The 18,820-nt window shown below is 54.3% G+C and overlaps 2 protein-coding genes across 2 annotated transcripts in view; both read left to right on the top strand.

Moving 5' to 3' along the window:
- Nucleotides 1–18,820, top strand: part of LOC134562449 (olfactory receptor 14J1-like) — a 184,659-nt gene that overhangs the window by 108,662 nt on the left and 57,177 nt on the right. The gene's annotated exons all lie outside the window — the stretch shown is intronic.
- Nucleotides 5,977–7,952, top strand: LOC134562432 (olfactory receptor 14J1-like). The gene has a single exon (XM_063419829.1). The coding sequence runs from the start codon at nt 6,989–6,991 to the stop codon at nt 7,919–7,921; it is 933 nt and encodes a 310-aa protein (XP_063275899.1). The 5' UTR covers nt 5,977–6,988; the 3' UTR covers nt 7,922–7,952.

Raw genomic sequence — 18,820 nt, 5'->3', positions numbered from 1 at the left:
ATCTGTACTGCAGAGATTTGGAGAATGTCCTCTTTCATCTCCTCCCTCAGTTTCTTGTGGTTCTCCTCTCTCTTGTCTTCTCATTTCTGCAGACGTGTTCCCACAGCTGCCATTCTTGCATGTGTTGGGCCATGCACAGCATCTGCAGATGCTCAGAGCTTCTTCTCCATATCCAGCACGGTCTCCTCTGTGTCATCCCCTTCATTACTGCTAAAGCAGAAGAGTGTTCTTGTGGCCCAAGTCAGACAAGTTTTCCCCACATCACAGGTGTCCATGGTACCAAGTCTGGGTTCCTGGTGTTTAGGTCATCTGAGAAGACAATCTCTGCCACTGCCATTTCTCTCAAGCCTTGAATCCCTTGTTCTCTGGTCTTCCACTGGGTTTGCTGCATCTAGAGATGGTCTGCACACAGATATCTTTGTGCCACACTTGCCAGGACCCATTCCCAGAGACTGCAAGGGTGAGCCTCCCTCATCATTCCTTGGTTGATAACGGGATCCTGTGACAGGGATCCCAAATGCCTCGTTTCAGTTCTGTCTAGAATTGTAGCCTGGCCTGCAGCATCCCAAAGATGGACTAACCAACTAATTATAGATTCATCAGGTCATGGAGTGTAATCCTTCCTTAGGCCACGAAGGTCCTTCAGGGAAAAGGACTCAATAGTGGCATCATGACTACTGACTGCTTTGTCCCTACACAAAGTAAAACGCAAATGCAATCAGTACAAGTTTTTTCCACTTTCTCAAGCCATGCACTGGGCACCAACACAAATGCATTTGTCCTGGTTTAGGGCAAATTTGGGAGCAAACCTTTGAATGAGGTTCCTCTGGAGAAGCAAACCCAAACAGCCACTCCTCTGATTGGTCCAGGGCAAAAAAGTCTTCTTAGAGAAAAGTGGAATAAACTATTTATTTAACAAACAAAGTGCCCAAAAGCATAAAGAAGGAAAAATATGAAACAATAAAACCTCTGGCTACTCTGAAGAGAGATGGCAACATTGAGAGAGTCCTTGCTGTGGGTGTATCTCATCTCGCTCAGTCCCTTATCAGTTCCACCAGCGCTGGAAAATGCCGAGGTCCAGGCCCCGGTGGGCCACAGGTGTGAGATCCCGGTGTCTCTCTGGGTTTTTCAGGCCACGACAAGTTTAAACAGTCCCAAGAAAAAAAAAAAAAAACAAACAGCGCAGGGAACTTCTCTGCCTCACCGAGCTCAAACTGACTGAAAGCAAAGGCAATCTCTGTCCCGCAGTCTGTCCGTGCCTCAGACGAACACCGTCCAGGAGCTGGACTGTGCAGGAGGGAGTGCTGTTTCTGCAAACAAACTCAGCGCTGCTTCTTTCTCCCCCTTGGCTCTCAGAACCAGTCTGAAAGGCACAGAACTCAATATCCAGCACAACCAGAACAGACCATTGGGGATACAAGCACCATCAAGTCACCCCAGCACAGGGAGGGGGCCGAGCCGGTTCTCCACGGGGCCGCCCCCGGCTCGCCGCCTGCTCGGTGCTGATGTCGGCGATGTCGGGGATGTGCCACAAGTGCTGCAGCTTCTGTGGGGACACCCCCGGGGTGACACCGCTGCCACCCACGTGCCCACAAGGTGAGACTTGTGCCACAGCCACCACCAGCACCTTGCAGCTGCCTGGGACAGGAGGCAGAGGTGTGTGGTGGGGTGTCCCCAGGGATGTCAGGCTGTGCAGTGGCTGCCAGGCCGTCTCAGCAATGCAGGGCTGTCCCTGTGGGTGTCCCAGTGTCCCCAGGGATGTCAGGCTGTCCAGTGGCTGCCAGGCTGTCCCCAGTTATCCTGGGCTGTCCCTGTGGGTACCAGGCTGCCCTGACAGGTTCCAAGCTGTCCTGATGGCTGTCAGGCTGTCCCAGGGGTGTGACACAGTGCCCATCTCGGCAATCTGAGGTACCCCGTGCCCACTGTGGGATGGCCATGATCAGCTGCAGGTGAGTCAGGGAAGAGGATCCACGTCCCACAGGCAATGGTGGGCACTGGTTGAGGAGGAGGAGGTGAAAGAAAAGGAAGAGGTGGAAGGGGAGAAGAAGAAGGCAGCTGGCAGGGCTCACCTGGGCTAAAAGGGCAATCAGTGACAGGGGGGGTACCCCAGGACAGGGCTAGCCCGGTTGTTCAGCAGCTGGAAATGTTGGGACTGTCCCAGTCTGCACCAGCTGGGGAAGAAGAACCTGATGGGGACAGCAGAGGGGTCTCAGTGCTGCATCTCCAAGAAAGCACAAACCCCAGTCAGCCATCAGAGCCAGGCTGGGGCTGTACCTGATCCTGGACATCACTACCTGGCTGCAGGACTTCTTGATGATGCAGAGGTGGTTGGGATGAAAGAAGCAGCTCAGATCCTCACGGCCAGGATGAATAGCAGGTGGCACAGAGGCAGCACACCTGGGGACTGAGAGTGGGGCTGGGACCCCTGATGAGAATGAGCAAGGAACGCTGAGCCACAGTCAAGACCTAAAGCCCAGAGCTGAAATCCAGAGTCCATGACCATGGCCTCCTGTTCAAGAGAAGCACAGGATCCCCTCCTCTCTGGCACCATCACTTCTCCCAACCAGGTACCAGCCCCTCTGGCACCCCCGAGGCAGTGGAGTGGGAGCCTGTTAGGGTCCCCCTGGGCCCTTCAGCACTCCCGAGGTAGTGGGATTCAGGTTGAGGGAGTTCAAGAGAGGTTTTGCTTTCCCCCAGGTGCCCTGCCTCTTTCCTCACACCCTCTCCCTCCACAGTCCATGCTCTGCCTGGTCCTTGACATCTCAGAGATGACCACAGGGCTGCCAGGGCTGTTCCTGGGCTGTGCCTCCAGCAGGACCCTCAGGTGAGGACAGGGGTCACCCCATGCCAGGGGACTCTGGGGAGGGGGTGCAGCCCCTGCCCCACAGATCTGGGGCTGACGGGGCCCCGTGCCCAGCACGGCCTCCACCTCCATCAGCACCGTGGCCACCGGCACCGCTCAGGACTTGGTGAAGCCACGGCTGCCGGCGCTGTCCCCGTGGGAGCTGACACTCATCTCCAAGGGGCTCTGGCAGTGCCACCGAGCCGGGACGTGCCAGGCCGTGCCATCCAACCAGTGACACGCCATTCCACCCCACTCTCTGATCCAAGAATTGCTGCTCCTCCCTGTTGTGGGGCAAAAGTTGGGAGCTGATTTTCTCCCGGTGGCACTGGCCAAGCCCTGAGGCAGGGGCAGGACCTTTCCCTGGAGCTCTGAGGGCGCTGGGTTTGTTCAGCTGCAGCAGAGCAGACGCAGCTCAGAGCTCCCCGGGGCTGCGGCTCCTCCCGAGGGGCAGCGCGGGGGCAGCTCCGACCTCTGCCCCGGGGGAGCAGGGACAGCACCCGAGGGAAGGGCTGGGGCTGGGCCAGGCCAGGGCTGGGCTGGAGAGCAGCAAAAGCTTCTTCCCCCAGAGGGGCTCAGGCACTGACCAGGCTCCCCAGGGAATGGTCACAGCCCCAAAGCTGCCAGAGCTGCAGGAGCCTTTGGACACCGCTCCCAGGGATTCACGGGCTGGGATTGTTGGGCTGTACTGGACAGGGCCAGGGCTTGGACTCCATGATCCCCGTGGCTCCCTCCCAGCTCAGCCCATTCTGCAATTCTCACCCTTTGGCTCAGCCTTTGTGTCCCCTGCAGGCGCTGGCAGAGCTGTTGGGTGGGGCAGGAGCAGGGCAGCCCCAGCGTTCCCGTCTGTGTGACACAACAGTGACAGCCCCAACATTCCATCCCTGGAGACGCTCCAAGGGAAGTGTCCACACCCGTGTCCAGTCCACAGAACTGACCGGCCACTGACCCTGAGTGACCACGGCCCTGCCAGCCCGGAGGCACCGCTGGGGCAGCTGCATCTCAGCCGTGTCCCAGCTCCTGCAGCCCCTCCTCTGCCCTGAACCCTCCTGCACCACAGGGAGGGCTCATTTCAGTGCCCCTCAGGGGTCTCCTCTTGGGGTTGGAGAACACCTGGCAATGGAACCTTGGGGTGAAAAGTAGAGATTTTGGTCCTCCCTAGCAAGGCCAGAACTGAAACTTTGTTCCTTTTACCTTGGTGCTTTGGAGTGTAGCAAGAGCAGGATGACTTATAGAATAAAGCTTGAGCTATCCCAAACTGGGCCTCAGATTTGGGTATGCTGGGCCTCAGCTTTTGGCCTGTGTAGCAGTAGATAATCTTGTGGCACAGTTAGAAATTGGGTTAAGGTATGGGTATCAATAGAATAGGGCAATTACTGTAAAGAAAAGGGAGCTGCCTTAAACTGTGATTGTTTACATATTTGTCCACACTCACTTCCAGTAGAAATGCACCTGTTATTGTAAACTGTTCTTACTGTATATAACCGGCCATTTCGTGAATAAAGGGGAGAACGTATGTTATAACCACATTGGTCGGACCTGCGTTGCTCTGTCTCCAACTCCATTCTCAAAGTCCCTAATTCTTCATTGGAGGCCCCCGGGTGTTTTCTGCACTCAGTTCCAGCCCCCAGCGCTTGCTGAAGGTTCTCCCTGCAAATGTCCCACTGCCAGTGCTCTGAGGGGCCAGCAGCTGCTTAAAAGCAAAAACTGGAGTATGAGCATCTCTTTAGGGGGAATTCTCTGCATCCTGTGTCAGTCCATGGGGTACTGGAATACTCTGCTCCTGCTGGGCAAATGGGGATGTCTGGCTGAGCAGGACAGGTGACACTGAGCCAGGAGCTTTCTATTGGTGTAGCGAAGCCTTGGCATGGAAAGACCTTGCCAGTGTTCTTCCGTGATCTAGGAAGGATTGTGCCACCAGAGCTCTCCCTGCCCGGCTGGGTTACACACAGAAAGTTGTGGTGCCATCCTTTCCTTCCCTCCAGCCCTCAGCTGGAACTTGGATTGAACAGGGACATGACGAGAAAGGAATTTCCCTGCCAGGGCAGGGCTGTGGTGCAACACACAGCAGGAGTCTGGAGCAGCCCAAGGCTCTGTGTGCCCAGGCAGAGGCAGGCAGGACGCAGAGCTGTCAGCAAAGGAAGGGCCCAGCCAGGTGGGGCAGCCGGGGGATGACGACAGCCTGCAGGGACAGAGGCGCAGGCCATGGACACCGTAGCACAGCCTGGGCTGCACAGGGCACAGGCATGGGCAGCAGCTGAAAGGCCCTGACACAGCCAACTCCTGCAGCCCTTGGGCCATGGCTGCTGGCCCTGGGCCTGAGGCATCAGGAGGGGACAAGTGACCCTTGCAGGCCTGGGGCCTCATTGCCTCCTTGTCCCTGCTCAGCAGCCTGGCAGGGGCCGCCCCATGGTGCTGCCCTTGGCATTGCACATCCCCACATCCCAGTGGCCTGGGAAGAGCCCTGAGCAAGGAGGGAGGGACAGGATCTGCCTTGGCAGGGGCTGGGGCTCAGGCCTTGGCCCTTGGCATTCCTGACACACATCCAGGTTTGGTCAGCATCAGAGACACCTTTGCCTTGTTTGTCCCCACCTGTCATCACTGCCTGCAGTGTTCTGCTCCTACTAGAACTTGGAGACACTTTCTCGGTCTTGCCGCTTAGTGGGACCAATTAAACTTGAAGAAATTCCAGTATTTTAATTCAATTTTGAGTTCTTCAGAAGTTTATTGAACACTCTCTCAGGGACTGAGTCTGATGTAAACAACACCAAAAGCCCCAAGAGGCTCATTAAAGTCCTTGCACCTTTTCTTTGCTGCTGAGCTGGGCTGGGCTCCTGGCACAGAGACAGCTCCTGGCAACCAAGAAAAGCTTTAAACAGACATTTCTCCTGAGGAGATGCTCTTCTCCCAGCCCAGCAGGGCTGAGGGCACTATCTGCAGGTACCTGAGAGGAATGAAGCAGACAGAGGGTCAAAGCATCTGGAAGGAGAATTCTAAGCTTCGTCGTAGAGAAATCTTCACCACTTGTTACAGGGTAAGTCTGTGGCTGCAGGGATCTCCTCAAGCTGAGCCAGGACAGCACTGAGGTGACTGTAAGGATGGCTCTGCTGCCCTTGCTGCTTTGGGGGAGGATGTGCTCCAGAGCGGGGCTGCCCTGGGCACCGTCAGAGGGACAGGGCAGGACGGCTCCTGCTGCCAGGGACGGCTGCAGGGGCTGAAGCTGGGGCTGCAGCCAGGGCTGCCCAGGGCTGTGGTGCAGAGCAGGTGCTGCAGCCCTGAGGGCTCTTGGCCAGCCTAGGGCATCTGCCACCTGCCAGGGGCAGCTCTCAGCCTGCTTGGGAGCTCCCATGGACTGTGGGGAGAAGCTGGAGGTGGAAGGAGCCACCCCCATCAGGGCAGATTCCTGCTGCTGTGGAGATGGTGCTGCATGGCCAGGGCTGCTCTCAGCTTTCTCAGGAAGGAAAGGGAAAGGGGCTGTCAGGGTTGTCTGTGTCACTGACACTCCTGCACTGTCACCCTGGGGATCAGCAGATGTGCCTCAGATCTCCCTCAGAAAGTGCCTCCTCACCCTCCTCTAGCTACAGACAGCAGCAGCAGCACCTTGGCTTGCAGCATCTCTGTTTGTCTGAACTGCCCTTAAGGCCCTGGTGCCAGGGAGATACCCCTGGGCAGTGCCGTGTGCTGGGAGGGGTGTGCAGGGCAGAGCTGAGCCCCCAGGGCTGGGCTGGGCTCTGGGAGCAGTTGCAGGGACAAGGCTTGGATAGAGAGAAACATCTGTCAGTGAACAAAAACCAGGCAGCAGAGAGGCAGACCGAACCTGGATATTGGTTCCTTTCCAGCAAGAAGGAAAATAAAGGAGAGAAGAGTTTAGAGAAGTGTATATGGAAATTGGAGCTTTTAAAATGTCCACTTTTTTTTTCAAGAAAGTTGATTTCAAGAAAGGTGATTTCCTTGAAATAGAATTAGGAGAAAAGAAAAAATGGGAGCCTTTTAGAGACCAGCAGGTCTGACTGCACTGGGATACAGGGAGCTCTGGTTCCACTGTGGGTTCCCCAGTATTCAAGGTGCGATAAATGCTGGAGACGAGGCAGTAACTCAGCTAGTCATTGTCTTCTTTCAACAGTCCACGATGCACAGAGTGAAGAAATGTCCAACAGCAGCTCCATCAGCCACTTCCTCCTGCTGCCATTGGCACACACGCGGCAGCTGCAGCTCCTGCACTTCTGCCTCTTCCTGGCCATCTCCCTGGCTGCCCTCCTGGCCAACGGCCTCATTATCAGCGCCGTAGCCTGCGGCCACCTCCTGCACAGCCCCATGTTCTTCTTCCTGCTCAACCTGGCCCTCAGCGACCTGGGCTCCATCCTCACCACTGTGCCCAAAGCCATGCACAATTCCCTCTGGGACACCAGGAACATCTCCTATGAAGGATGTGCTGCACAGCTATTTATGTTTTTATTTTTCATTTCAGCAGAGTATTTCCTCCTGACCATCATGTGCTATGACCGCTACGTGTCCATCTGCAAACCCCTGCACTACAGGACCCTCCTGGGCAGCAGAGCTTGTGCCCACATGGCAGCAGCTGCCTGGGCCAGTGCCTTTCTCACTGCTCTGCTGCACACAGCCAATACATTTTCCCTGCCCCTGTGCCAGGGGAATGCTGTGGACCAGTTCTTCTGTGAAGTTCCCCATATCATCAAGCTCTCCGGCCCACATTCCCATCTCAGGGAATTTGGAGTTTCTGTTTTCACTACCTCCTTTGCACTTGGCTGTTTTGTGTTCATTGTTTTCTCCTATGTGCAGATCCTCAGGGCTGTGCTGAGGATTCCCTCTGAGCAGGGACGGCACAAAGCCTTTTCCACCTGCCTCCCTCACCTGGCTGTTGTCTCCCTGTTTGTCAGCACTGCATTTTTTAGCTATTTGAAGCCCCCGTCCATCTCCTCCCCATCCCTGGATCTGGCCCTGTCAGTTCTGTACTCAGTGGTGCCTCCAGCCCTGAACCCCCTCATCTACAGCCTGAGGAACCAGGAGCTCAAGGCTGCAGTGTGGACACTGATCACTGGACAATTTCAGAAACATTAAACTGCTGGCCAATTTCTAGACATCACTGATAATAAAAGACCTCTTTGATAGTTCTTCCTGGTTTCGTTGTAGGTTTTTATTTCACGTGTTTTATTTTATCAATATTTTCCACGAAGTATAATTTTTTGTGCCAATTCTCATTTTGATTCTCTCCACTTTCACAGTTACTCAGACTGTGACAAAGAGGAGCTGTGCTTTTTGTAGCTTTAAACAAACAATACGATCTCCCAGCAAAGCTTTCACTGGAGATCCCCTTTTGTTCCCTCTCTGGAGCTTCAGCAGCAATGTCTGTGTGCAGAGCTGAGGGCAGATCAGTGCTGCACAGCAGCTCTGTTCCCGCTCCACACACAATTCCTGATCCAGGCCAGGAGCCATTGGCCTTCTTGCCCACCTGCCCACACTGCTGCCTCATGTCCAGCCTGCTGTCCAGCACTGCCCCACGTCCCTTTCTGCCTGCCCACTGTCCAGCCACTCTGTCCCCAGCCTGCAGCACTGCAGGGCTTGTTGTGGCCAAAGTGCAGGACCCGGCCCTTGGTCTTGTTCAGCCTCAGCCTGTTGGATTTGGGCCCTGGATCCAGCCTGTGCAGGGCCCTGTGCACAGCCCTCCTACCCTCCAGCACATCCACACTCACACCCAGCTTGGTGTCACCGGCAAATTTGCTGATGCTGGACTCAATCCCCTCCTGCAGATCCTCAGTGCAGATATTGCAATCCCCGCTGGCTGCCTCTGATCCCTGGGCCATCCTGGGGGTGCCCTGGGGTGGCTCTCAAGGGGATCTGTTCCATCCCCTTGCTGGGCACCCAGGGCAGGCTGACAGGCCTGCAGTTCCCCACATCCTCCTTGCAGCCCTTCTTGGGGATGGGCTCCCATTGGCACCTCCAGTCCTCTGGGCCCTCCCTGCTGAGCCAGGACTGAGGAGAAATGATGGAGAGCAGCTTGGGGAGCTCATCCAGCAGCTCCCTCATGGCCCTAGCATGGATCGCATCTGGTCCCAGAGACACCTGTGAGCATCTGAGTGGCTCAGCAGGTGCCCAGCTGCTTCCTCCTGGATTGCAGGGGGGCTCTTCTTCTCCCTGTGCTCATCTACCAGCTCAGGAGAACTCTTGTCCTGAGGACAACCTGTCCTATTTTTGAGAAGGGAGGAAAAGAAGGGGTTAAGTACCTCAGGCATTTCCTCAGCATTGGTTACCATATTGTCCCAATAAGGAATGAAGGTTCTCCTTGAACCACTTTGTGTGTCTAATGTATTGATAAAATCATTTGTAATTTCCTTCACAGAAGTGGCCTGGTTTAGTCGTAATTTGGCTTTCACCTTTTTAATTTACTTTTTCCATGACCTAACAACATCCTTAAACATTTCCTGAGTGGCCTGATGTTATGTCTGAAGGTGATGCACCCACTTTTTTTTTGTCCTCAGTTCCTGCGAAAGCTCCATGTCTCGCAAGGCCAATCAATTTTCTCGCTGGCTTATCAATGGGCACAAAGCCTTTTGCTATACCGTCAAAATTTCTTTCTTGAAGTGTGTCCATCCTTGCTGGAATCCTTTGGGTTTTTTGCCTGTTTCCCTTTTAAAAGATCAATATGTGTTTCAATGCTCCCCAAAGCTGCATCCTGAGTAAGCCATACTCTGCTTTCTTTAAGGTGAGTGTAGAGGTGTTGTTGATGCCTCTCCTTCTTTCACAGAATATGTACAAACTCCATAATTTCATGGTCACTGCACCCCAAACAGCCTCTGACCACATCTGCCATTAGCCCTTCCCTGTTTGTGAACAGCAGGACACGGAGCTTTCCTTGGCAGTGGGAAGAAAAGGAAACCTCCCCAAAGTGCAGCTTGCAAGGTTCAGCCCGAAGGTGACGAGAAAGCCAAGTCCCTGCCAGGGTAGAATGTTGGTGCAGGAGGTGTCCCAGCGTGAGCCTGGGCCATGGCCTGGCTCTGTGTGCCAGGAGCCGGCAGCGCTGGGTGCAGGGAGCCCAGGGAGGGCACAGAAATGCTGGGCTGAGAAATGCTGGGGGCACAGCGAGATGGGCGAGTGCAGCCGGCCAGGGCACAGGAGCAGCACGCACAGGGGGCACAGCCTGCAGGAGAGATGGCCCCGGGCTGGGCAGGGCTGGCAGGGCCACAGGCACCCAGGCCTTTGTCCCCTGGGCTCTGGCAGCGCCTCTGCAGCCCCACAGAAGGAACTTTCCTTTCAGGGCCTGCGCTTTGGCTCTGCCTGGGCCCTCCCTGAGGAGGCTGGCAGGGCTTGCAGGTTGATGCCATTTGTCCTTGCTGCCCCTGCCATCCCCCTGCCCCACAAACAGCCCCGAGCCACCCGCCAGGGACAGGCCCTGCTGTGCCAGCCTGGGCTCAGGGCTTGGCCTTTCTGCTCCCTGCAGCCAGCCCAGGCCTTGCTCAGCATTGCAGTTCCCTGCTCACAGCCTTGGGCTCCCTGCAATCCTGCCCTCAAGGATCTGCTCTCAGCAGTGCCTGCGCAGCCTTGGGCACTCCCTGTCCTCAGAGGGGCCCAGGGATGCTCCAAGGGACTTGGAGTTTTGCTTCTGACTCCTTGAGCAGCTTCTGCAACCTTCTCTCAGTGTCTGGGGGTCCTGGGCTCAGCCCCAAATCCACTGTGGGGCTGATGAAAATACAGAAACCCTCAGGAGCTCCTTGTCCTCCTTCATTGGTCTTTGAGTCTCCAGGGCTTGTGCAACTGATTGGAGCCACTTTGGAGTTCTCTTAAGGAGGAATATTTCAAAGTGAACCTTCTGATTTATTTTTTTTTACCCTAATCAAGGGTAATTTTTTTTTTTAGTTCATTGAAGAGGTGACAGATGTGTTCTGGAAGTGATCTTGATGCTGAATGTCTCCTTAGGAGAGCTGGGCATGGAGAAGAATGAGCCTCTATTGGGCTGACCCTGTTTGGACACCCTGCTCCTCACCCCATCCTCACCATGTCTGACATCGCCCACCTAGGACTGACACCATAAAACATTAAAAAAATTATGAATTTTTCTTTTTTAAAAAATCTAATGAATGATTAAAATTATATTTACATTTATGTTATTTATTTTCATATTCTTCTAAAATTTTATTATCTAATATTTATATTTATATAAAAATCTATGTATTCTTAGCAGCAAAAGTCATTTGTTATAAGTAACATCATTTCCTCCATTAATTCACTGACCACTATTGGCTATTGATTTTTCCCTCTTCATGCTTAACTAGCTTTAATTTTAGTCCTTTTGTCATCTTTTTTACAATTTTTATAATTTTCTCAGACACGGTAAAAGGGCCAACTTTGGGGTCCTCGGTGAAATTTCTGGGAATATTTGTGGCAGTTTTGGGTCTGGGGAAGAAATTTAGACACAACATGAGGGTCTGGAGGACACTTGTGGGAGCAACTGCTCCTCACGCCCAGCATCACCAAGTCTGACATCGCCCACCTAGGACTCAAATCCCAAACATAAAAAAAAAACCTGAACTTTTCTTTTAAATAATAATTAAGTAAAAAAATTCAAATTGGATATTATTTTATAAAAATATTATTCTGTATTTTATTACTTATTTATTATATTTTTAAAAATCTATATATTTTAAAAACCAAAAAAGGTATTAGTCATTGTTTCTAAGTAACACTATTCCCTTCATGCATTCATTGACCACTACTGGCTATTGATTTCTCCCTCTTCATGCTAATTAGTACATTTTTTGTCCCTTTTGTCATCTTTTTTATCATGTTCTCAGGCAGAGTAAAAGAGGCCACTTTGGGAACCACGGAGACATTTCTGGGGCACATTTGGGGCAGTTTTGCAGCTGGGGATGGAATTTGGAGAGAACTTGAGGGTCTGGAGGACACTTGGGGGAGCCGGGTGGGCACTTGCAGGGGCCCTTAGGGATTCTGTCGGACAATTCGGGGTCCGGGGGAGCACTTGGGGCTCCAGGGGGCACTTGGAGGTCAGGGAGGGGAATCTGGGGGCCCTTCGGGGTCCGGGCGGGCACTTGGGGGGCTCTGAGGGGGGGCTCTGGGGCGCGGGGCATGATGGGAGTTGTAGGCGCGGGTAGGACACGGTTGAACGGGGCCGCGGAGCATCACGGGAGTTCAAAGCCCGGCTCCAATGGCTCTCAGGGGCGCGGAGCATGCTGGGAGCTGTAGTCCCGGAAGTGGCTCGAACAGGGCGTTTGGGGATCGGGGACGGCACTTGGGGGACACTTTTGTGTCCGAGCCGCGAGTGCAGGTCCTCAGCAGGGAATGTACACGGTTCGGGAGCACTCGGGGGAGCTTGGGGAGCTCTAACCGGGCTCTTTAGGGCGCGGGGCACTGCATGAGTTTTCGGCGCGGAACTGTGTTATGAGGGGCTCTGAGGCCGCGGGGGATAACAGGAGATGAATTCCCAGAAGCGGCTCTAACGCGCATCTGTGGGGTTGGAGCACTCAGGGGATCTGGGGACGCTTTTGGGGGGTCACGAACTGGCGCTGAGGGGATCTTACAGATCCTGGAGGGTCTGGGGGACACTGATGGGACACACGGGGGGCGATACCGGGGGTTCTGTGGAGCGCGGGGCATGACGGGAGTTATAGGCAAAGAGAAAATGATGGCGCCGACAGCAGGCACCGCCTCCGAGGCCCCGATCCCCGGCTCTGATTGGCTGCGAGTGGTGATTGGCAGAAGGCTCGGCGAATGGGCGGAGGTGAGAACAGCCCATTCAACTCCTGCAGTACCTCCCAGTACAGCCCAGTTCATCCCCAGTACAACCCAGTACATCCCCAGTGGACCTCCAGGCCCTCCAAGTATAGCCCAGTCCCTTCCAATACACCTGAGTTAATTTCCATTCAGTTCCACTTGCTGCCAGTATTGTCAGTAGCGCACCCCAGTGTCCCCCAGTCTTCACCATAGTGTTCCCAGTGTCCCCACTTTGCCTCAGTATCAGTCCCAGTATGTCCTGGTGAGTCCCAGTATGTCTCAGGGTACCCCCAGAGTCCAACCCAGTCTCCCCAGATTCCCCTTCAGCATTCCCCGTGTTCCCAGGTTGTCCCAGTCATCCCCAGTGTCACTCCCAGTATGGCCCAGTGTCTCCCACAGCCTTCCCAGTGTACCCCAGTATGTCCCAGTCCTCCCCAGTGTTTCCAAGGAACCTGGAACTGCTCACGGTGTCCGTGGCCCCCAAACCCAGCAGTGGGGTCAGGGCAGTGTCCGTGGGCACAGCCCCTTGCAGGGCCCAGTGCAGGTTGGGATGATGACCCACCCTCACAGCTGGCCCACGGCAGGGCTGCAGTGGCTTTGGTGGCACCTTGGGCTGGCAAACACTTGAGGAGTGGGTCTGTTTGCTCTGGAGAAAATTAGGAGCTTTAGTTTCCTTCAAAAAATAGAAAATCTCTTTATTCCTGAGTGCAGGCAGCTCTCCAAGCAAAGCAGGTCCCAGGTGAGGGAGGACACACAGGATGGGCTTGGGCAGTGTGCAGCAAGGTTGTCCACACTGGCTCAGCCCTCAAGGCACAGCTTCTGTGAGCAGGCCAGGCCTCCTGAGGAGATACCCTGGATCAATGTCAATCACAGAATGCTGCAATCACCTCTGCACCAAAGAGAACAGTATTAAAACAGACTCTTTATAACAGGAATGTGTATTTCTTAGATCTGTGAAATCTTTCTCTAAAAGTGTTTCTCCATGATTTCCTTATGAGCTGCACTAGACCCCAGAGGGAAATCAAGGCAGAGCCGTGCTTTGTTTGGACCTTCTTGATCCCACTGAGCCCTGTGGTGCATTTGGTGCTGAGCCCTTGAACCTCAGGGCCTGAAAGGAGATTGCACAAACCTTTCCTGACAGGTCCTGTCAGTGCTGGCATTGTCAGAGCACTCCCAGGCACTCACCTGCATTGCTCTGCAGCCAGAGCTTTCTCCCCTCATGGGCTCTCTCCTGTCTTCCCACCCCAGGCTACCTTTACCCTCTTTCTCCCTTCTGCTGCCTGCCCTTGCTGCCTGCAGGAACTGCCCTTCTCTGCCCTGTGGCCACCTCCTCTGTTCCAGAGGAACTGGGAGAGCCCTTGCAGAGGATCCTGGAAACTGTGGGATGTGCCAGCCTTAGGAAACCCTTCCAGGAATGGAAATTTAACTTTGCTACAGCCAGAGAATGATTGATGCAGACACTGTGCAGATTTCTCCCCTAGTGAGAGCTCAGTCACCCTCCCAGCCCAGGCTGCTCCCATCTCTCTGTGCCCTGTGCTGTGCCCGGGGTGGCTGCAGGCAGTGCCCCAGCCCTGCTGGGCTGGAGAGGAGCTGCTCCTGGGCAGAGCTGTCTCTGCAGTGCTGCCCTTGCCAGGAGTTGCCTCTGTGCCGGGAGCCCGGCCCAGCTCAGCAGCACAGACACAGCACCAGGACTTCTCCTGTGGGTTGGGTGCTGAGTCCCTGAGCATCAGTCCCTGAGAGAGAGTTGAAGAAATCTCTCAAGCATTCAAAGTCAGAATAAAACTCCAAAGTTTCTTGAGGTTTGAATGGGTCCCACTAAGAGGCATGACTGAGAAAGTGTCCCCAGGTTCCAGTCAGAGCAGAACACTGCAGGCAGTGATGACAGGTGGGGACAAACAAGGCAAAGGTGTCTCTCATGCTGACGAAACCTGGATGTGTTTCAGGAATGCAAAGGGCCAAGGCCTGAGCCCCAGCCCCTGCCAAGGCAGATCCTTTCCCTTCCTCCTTGCTCAGGGCTCTTCCTGGGCCACTGGGATGTGGGGATGTGCAATGCCAAGGGCAGCACCATGGGGCGGCCCCTGCCAGGCTGCTGAGCAGGGACAAGGAGGCAATGAGGCCCCAGGCCTGCAAGGGTCACTTGTCCCCTCCTGAGGCCTCAGGCCCAGGGCCAGCAGCCATGGCCCAAGTGCTGCAGGAGTTGGCTGTGTCAGGGCCTTTCAGCTGCTGCCCATGCCTGTGCCCTGTGCAGCCCTGCCTAGGCTGGGTACGGGTATAAAGTCTCTAAAGATCTCACCACATCTTGATTTCTAAATAAAGTAGTTTATTTATACAAAAGCACATATCTGAAGGCAGAGAGTTCTAAGAGCGGCCTTATTCTACAACCAGTTACAAACCTAGGCAAAGAAAGTCTGAACAAGACAATAACTAAAGCATAGAAATCTTAACACATACAACTCAAATGAGACAGCGAACAAAGCATAAGATTCCTAACAAACAGAGCTCTAATAGAACTATAGACAGAGCATATAATTCACAGCCTCAGGGTAAAGCAACCTCTTATTACTGTCTGCATTTTCAATCGCTGGGATCACATTAACAGAGAGGAATCGATCACAAATTTCAGACAGGAATCTCAGCCACAGGGATCGTAGTAACAAAAGGGACCCCGAAATTCCAAACCCACACAGAGCCCTTGGCCACAGGGACGCGGACGCAACGGGAAATCCCGAACCGCACAGAGCTCCCGTCCAGGGGATCGCGAGGGCAGTGGGGGCCCGAGCCACGCAGGGTTCCCGAGGGCAATGGGGGCCCGAGCCAAACAGGGTTCCTGTCCGGGGGACCGCGAGGGCAGATGGAGGGTCCGAGCCGTGCAGGGTTCCCGTCCGCGGGATCGCGAGGGCAGTGGGGCCCCGGGGTCCCTCCCCACACAGAGTCCCCGACTGTCCCAACCAGCGCACCGGTAGCAAGTGCTGCAGGGGAAAAGGGGGGACCCCGGGGCCCAGGTCCCTTAGTGCGGGGACCGCGATGTATAATACCTTAAAATCCCGTCTCGGCTCCCTGTCAAGGATCGTTCCTCAGGTTGCAGAGAGTGGAGGTTGGATCGATGGATCGAATTGATCAATCAATCGATACCTCCACCTCTAACCCTGAGGCTTTTTATCCCAAATTGCAAAATGCATATTCATATTTTTTATCTACACACTAACCAATCTAGGTACAATTCTAAAGTTCGTAAAACTACGAAAATCAGCGTCAAAACCTACGCACATAGCATATCTATTAACGTAAAACTCTATCTTACTAGCATAAGGTTCTACCTTGTTGTACATAAAACTCATACTAAAAATTATAAACAGTACCCTACTCTATTTTTGTTATGTCTATACTCTATCACTAAGCCTGAAGCTGTGTCCTTCTACACTGAACTAGGACTTAGGGCATGCAGAGCTTAAAGCTAAGGGTTAGATTTCTACTTTGTGCATTTAAAGCTTTTATACATTCTAATTTTTCTAAAGGCTTTAATTCTATCTCTGTACTTTTCACTCTCTGTGGAGGATCCATGGAAACATGGACTCCGACACAGCCCAGGCTGTGCTACAGTGTCCATGCCCTGCGCCTCTGTCCCTGCAGGCTGTCGTCATCCCCCGGCTGCCCTACCTGGCTGGCCCCTTCCTTTGCTGACAGCTCTGCGTCCTGCCTGCCTCTGCCTGGGCACACGGAGCCTTGGCCTTGATAACAAAAGGGTTAATTCCATTTTTACCCTTCCTGTGAACTTTTACCCCAGGAACAAGGCATGCAGGGCCTGCTTTCCCAGGGAGGATGGCTGGAAGAGAAGAAGACATCTGGCTCAAGGGTGCAGTGACAGAGACAACAAGGAGTGAATCTGGGATGTTCTGGGTTTTATGGAAATGGGTAAAATGTAATACACATTTAGCAACTGCATAAAAGCAATACATGTGTAGAATCACGTGTCCATGTAAGGTTAGGAGTTATCCCATGTTGGACCTCAGGCCTGTTAAAGGAGGCCCCGTTAAACACCAAATGAGTGTTAAGGAGCCTTATTCTGATATTTTGGCCATTTGGTGACAGCAGAGGCTCACAGAACCAAGGAGTCAGCTGTGACACTCTGGAACCCCATGGAACAAAGGCTCCATTGTGCTGCAGTGGAACCCCCTGGAACCAAAGGTCCATTGTATCAGAGCAGGGCCTCCTGAACCAAGGAGAGCATTGCTGACAGTGTGGAACTCATGGAACCATGGGGTCACTGGGATGGTGTGGGGCTGGAGGTGCAGCCCCAGCACTTGGGAGGGCTCCAGGGGTCAAAAGCTCAGCTCCCACACACACAACTTGTGCACCCTGGGGTGCTTTTCTTGGCCCCTGCACGCTCACCCAGGCTGAGATGGACACTGATGGTTTCTCTGGAGGCTCTCCCAGCCCAGCCCAGCTCCCTGCAAGCTGTGCCAGCTGCCCTGAGCTCTGGGCAGCACCATGGGCCTCTCCCCAGCACAGCCCAGCCGGCTCTGGCCCCACAGCTCTGCTCAGGCCAGGCTGCTCTGGGCAGGGCCCCACGGCCTCAGCCCCTGGCAAGGGCACAGCAGCAGCTGCAGCTCACACAGGACTCAGCCTCAGCCATGGGCAAGGGGCCTGGCCAAAGGAAAAGGAGGCTCCCTGTGTGCCCTGCTCTCCTCTGCACGAGATGCTGAGAGCTCTGCAGCCCCTGCTGCCATCCCATCTGCCCAGGCCAGCACAAGAGCCCCGGCCTTGTGGCCCTCAGGAGCTGCTCCTGCTGCAGGCCCAGGGCCCTGCCCAAAGCTGGGGCAGCCACAAAGCTGTGCCCATTTCTGGTCATTGCTGCCCTGAGGAGGATGGACCCTCAGCCACTTGGAGGGTGGGGATGAATTTGACTTTTCCAGAGGCCTCTTCTTTCTTCAGCTCTTCACTTGAGAACTTAGTTATCAAATGCTCATTAACATTTGTTCAAAGCGCAAACACAACAAGCCGCTGGGAAAAAATTAAGTTTTCAATTCTTCTGTGTTTAATTAGACAGATTTCAGAAGTTCAGAAAACTTCTCAAGAACTCAAAGTTCAATTGAAACACTGAAGTTTCTTGAAGTTTTAATGGCTCCCACAGAGAAACAGGACTGAGAAAGTGTCCCCAGGTTCCAATGTGAGCAGAACACTGCAGGCAGTGATGAGAGTGATGAAAATCAAGACCCTTCATGGCTGACAATCAATCAGACTTTCTCCCTGACAAAGTGACACTGGCCAGCTGTGAGGGTGGGTCATCATCCCAACCTGCACTGGGCCCTGCAAGGGGCTGTGCCCACGGACACTGCACTGACCCCACTGCTGGGTTTGGGGCCACGGCCACCGTGAGCAGTTCCAGTTTCCTTGGAAACACTGGGGAGGACTGGGACATACTGGGGAACACTGGGAACACTGGGGGAGACACTGGGCCATACTGGGAGTGACACTGGGGAGGACTGGGACAACCTGGGAACACGGGGAATGCTGAGGGGGAATCTGGGCAGACTGGGATAGACTGTGGGGGTACCCTGTGACACACTGGGAAATACCAGGACATACTGGGAGTGACACTGGGGGATACTGAGACAAACTTGGGACACTGGGAACACATTGGGGAAGACTGGGGGACAATGGAGTGCACTACTGACGACACTGGGAGTAACTGGAAGGGAATGGGAATGAATTCAGGCAAATTGGGAGGCATTGGGGTGTACTGGGAGGGTCTGTACTGGAGGGGCACTGGAGGGGTTGTACTGGGCTATACTGGAGATTAACTGGGCTGTACTGGGAGGTACTGCAGGAGTTGAATGGGCTGTTCCCACCTCCGCCCATTCACCGAGCCTTCTGCCAATCACCACTCGCAGCCAATCAGCGCCGGGGATCGGGACCTCGGAGGCGGTGCCTGCTGTCGGCGCCATCATTTTCTCTTTGCCTATAACTCCCGTCATGCCCCGCGCTCCACAGAACCCCGGTATCGCCCCCCGTGTGTCCCATCAGTGTCCCCCAGACCCTCCAGGATCTGTAAGATCCCCTCAGCGCCAGTTCGTGACCCCCCAAAAGCGTCCCCAGATCCCCTGAATGCTCCAACCCCACAGATGCCCGTTAGAGCCGCTTCTGGGAATTCATCTCCTGTCATTCCCCGCGGCCTCAGAGCCCCTCATAACACAGTTCCGCGCCGAAAACTCATGCAGTGCCCCGCGCCCTAAA

This window comes from Prinia subflava, chromosome 27 (genome assembly GCF_021018805.1).
Source record: "Prinia subflava isolate CZ2003 ecotype Zambia chromosome 27, Cam_Psub_1.2, whole genome shotgun sequence".
Taxonomy (NCBI): domain Eukaryota; kingdom Metazoa; phylum Chordata; class Aves; order Passeriformes; family Cisticolidae; genus Prinia; species Prinia subflava.
Note: the sequence above shows the minus strand (reverse complement) of the source record. Positions and strands in the feature narration are given on the sequence as shown.

Excerpts from the sequence above, each read along its gene's own strand:
- LOC134562432 (XM_063419829.1), top strand. The coding sequence starts at position 6,989 with ATGTCCAACAGCAGCTCCATCAGCCACTTCCTCCTGCTGCCATTGGCA.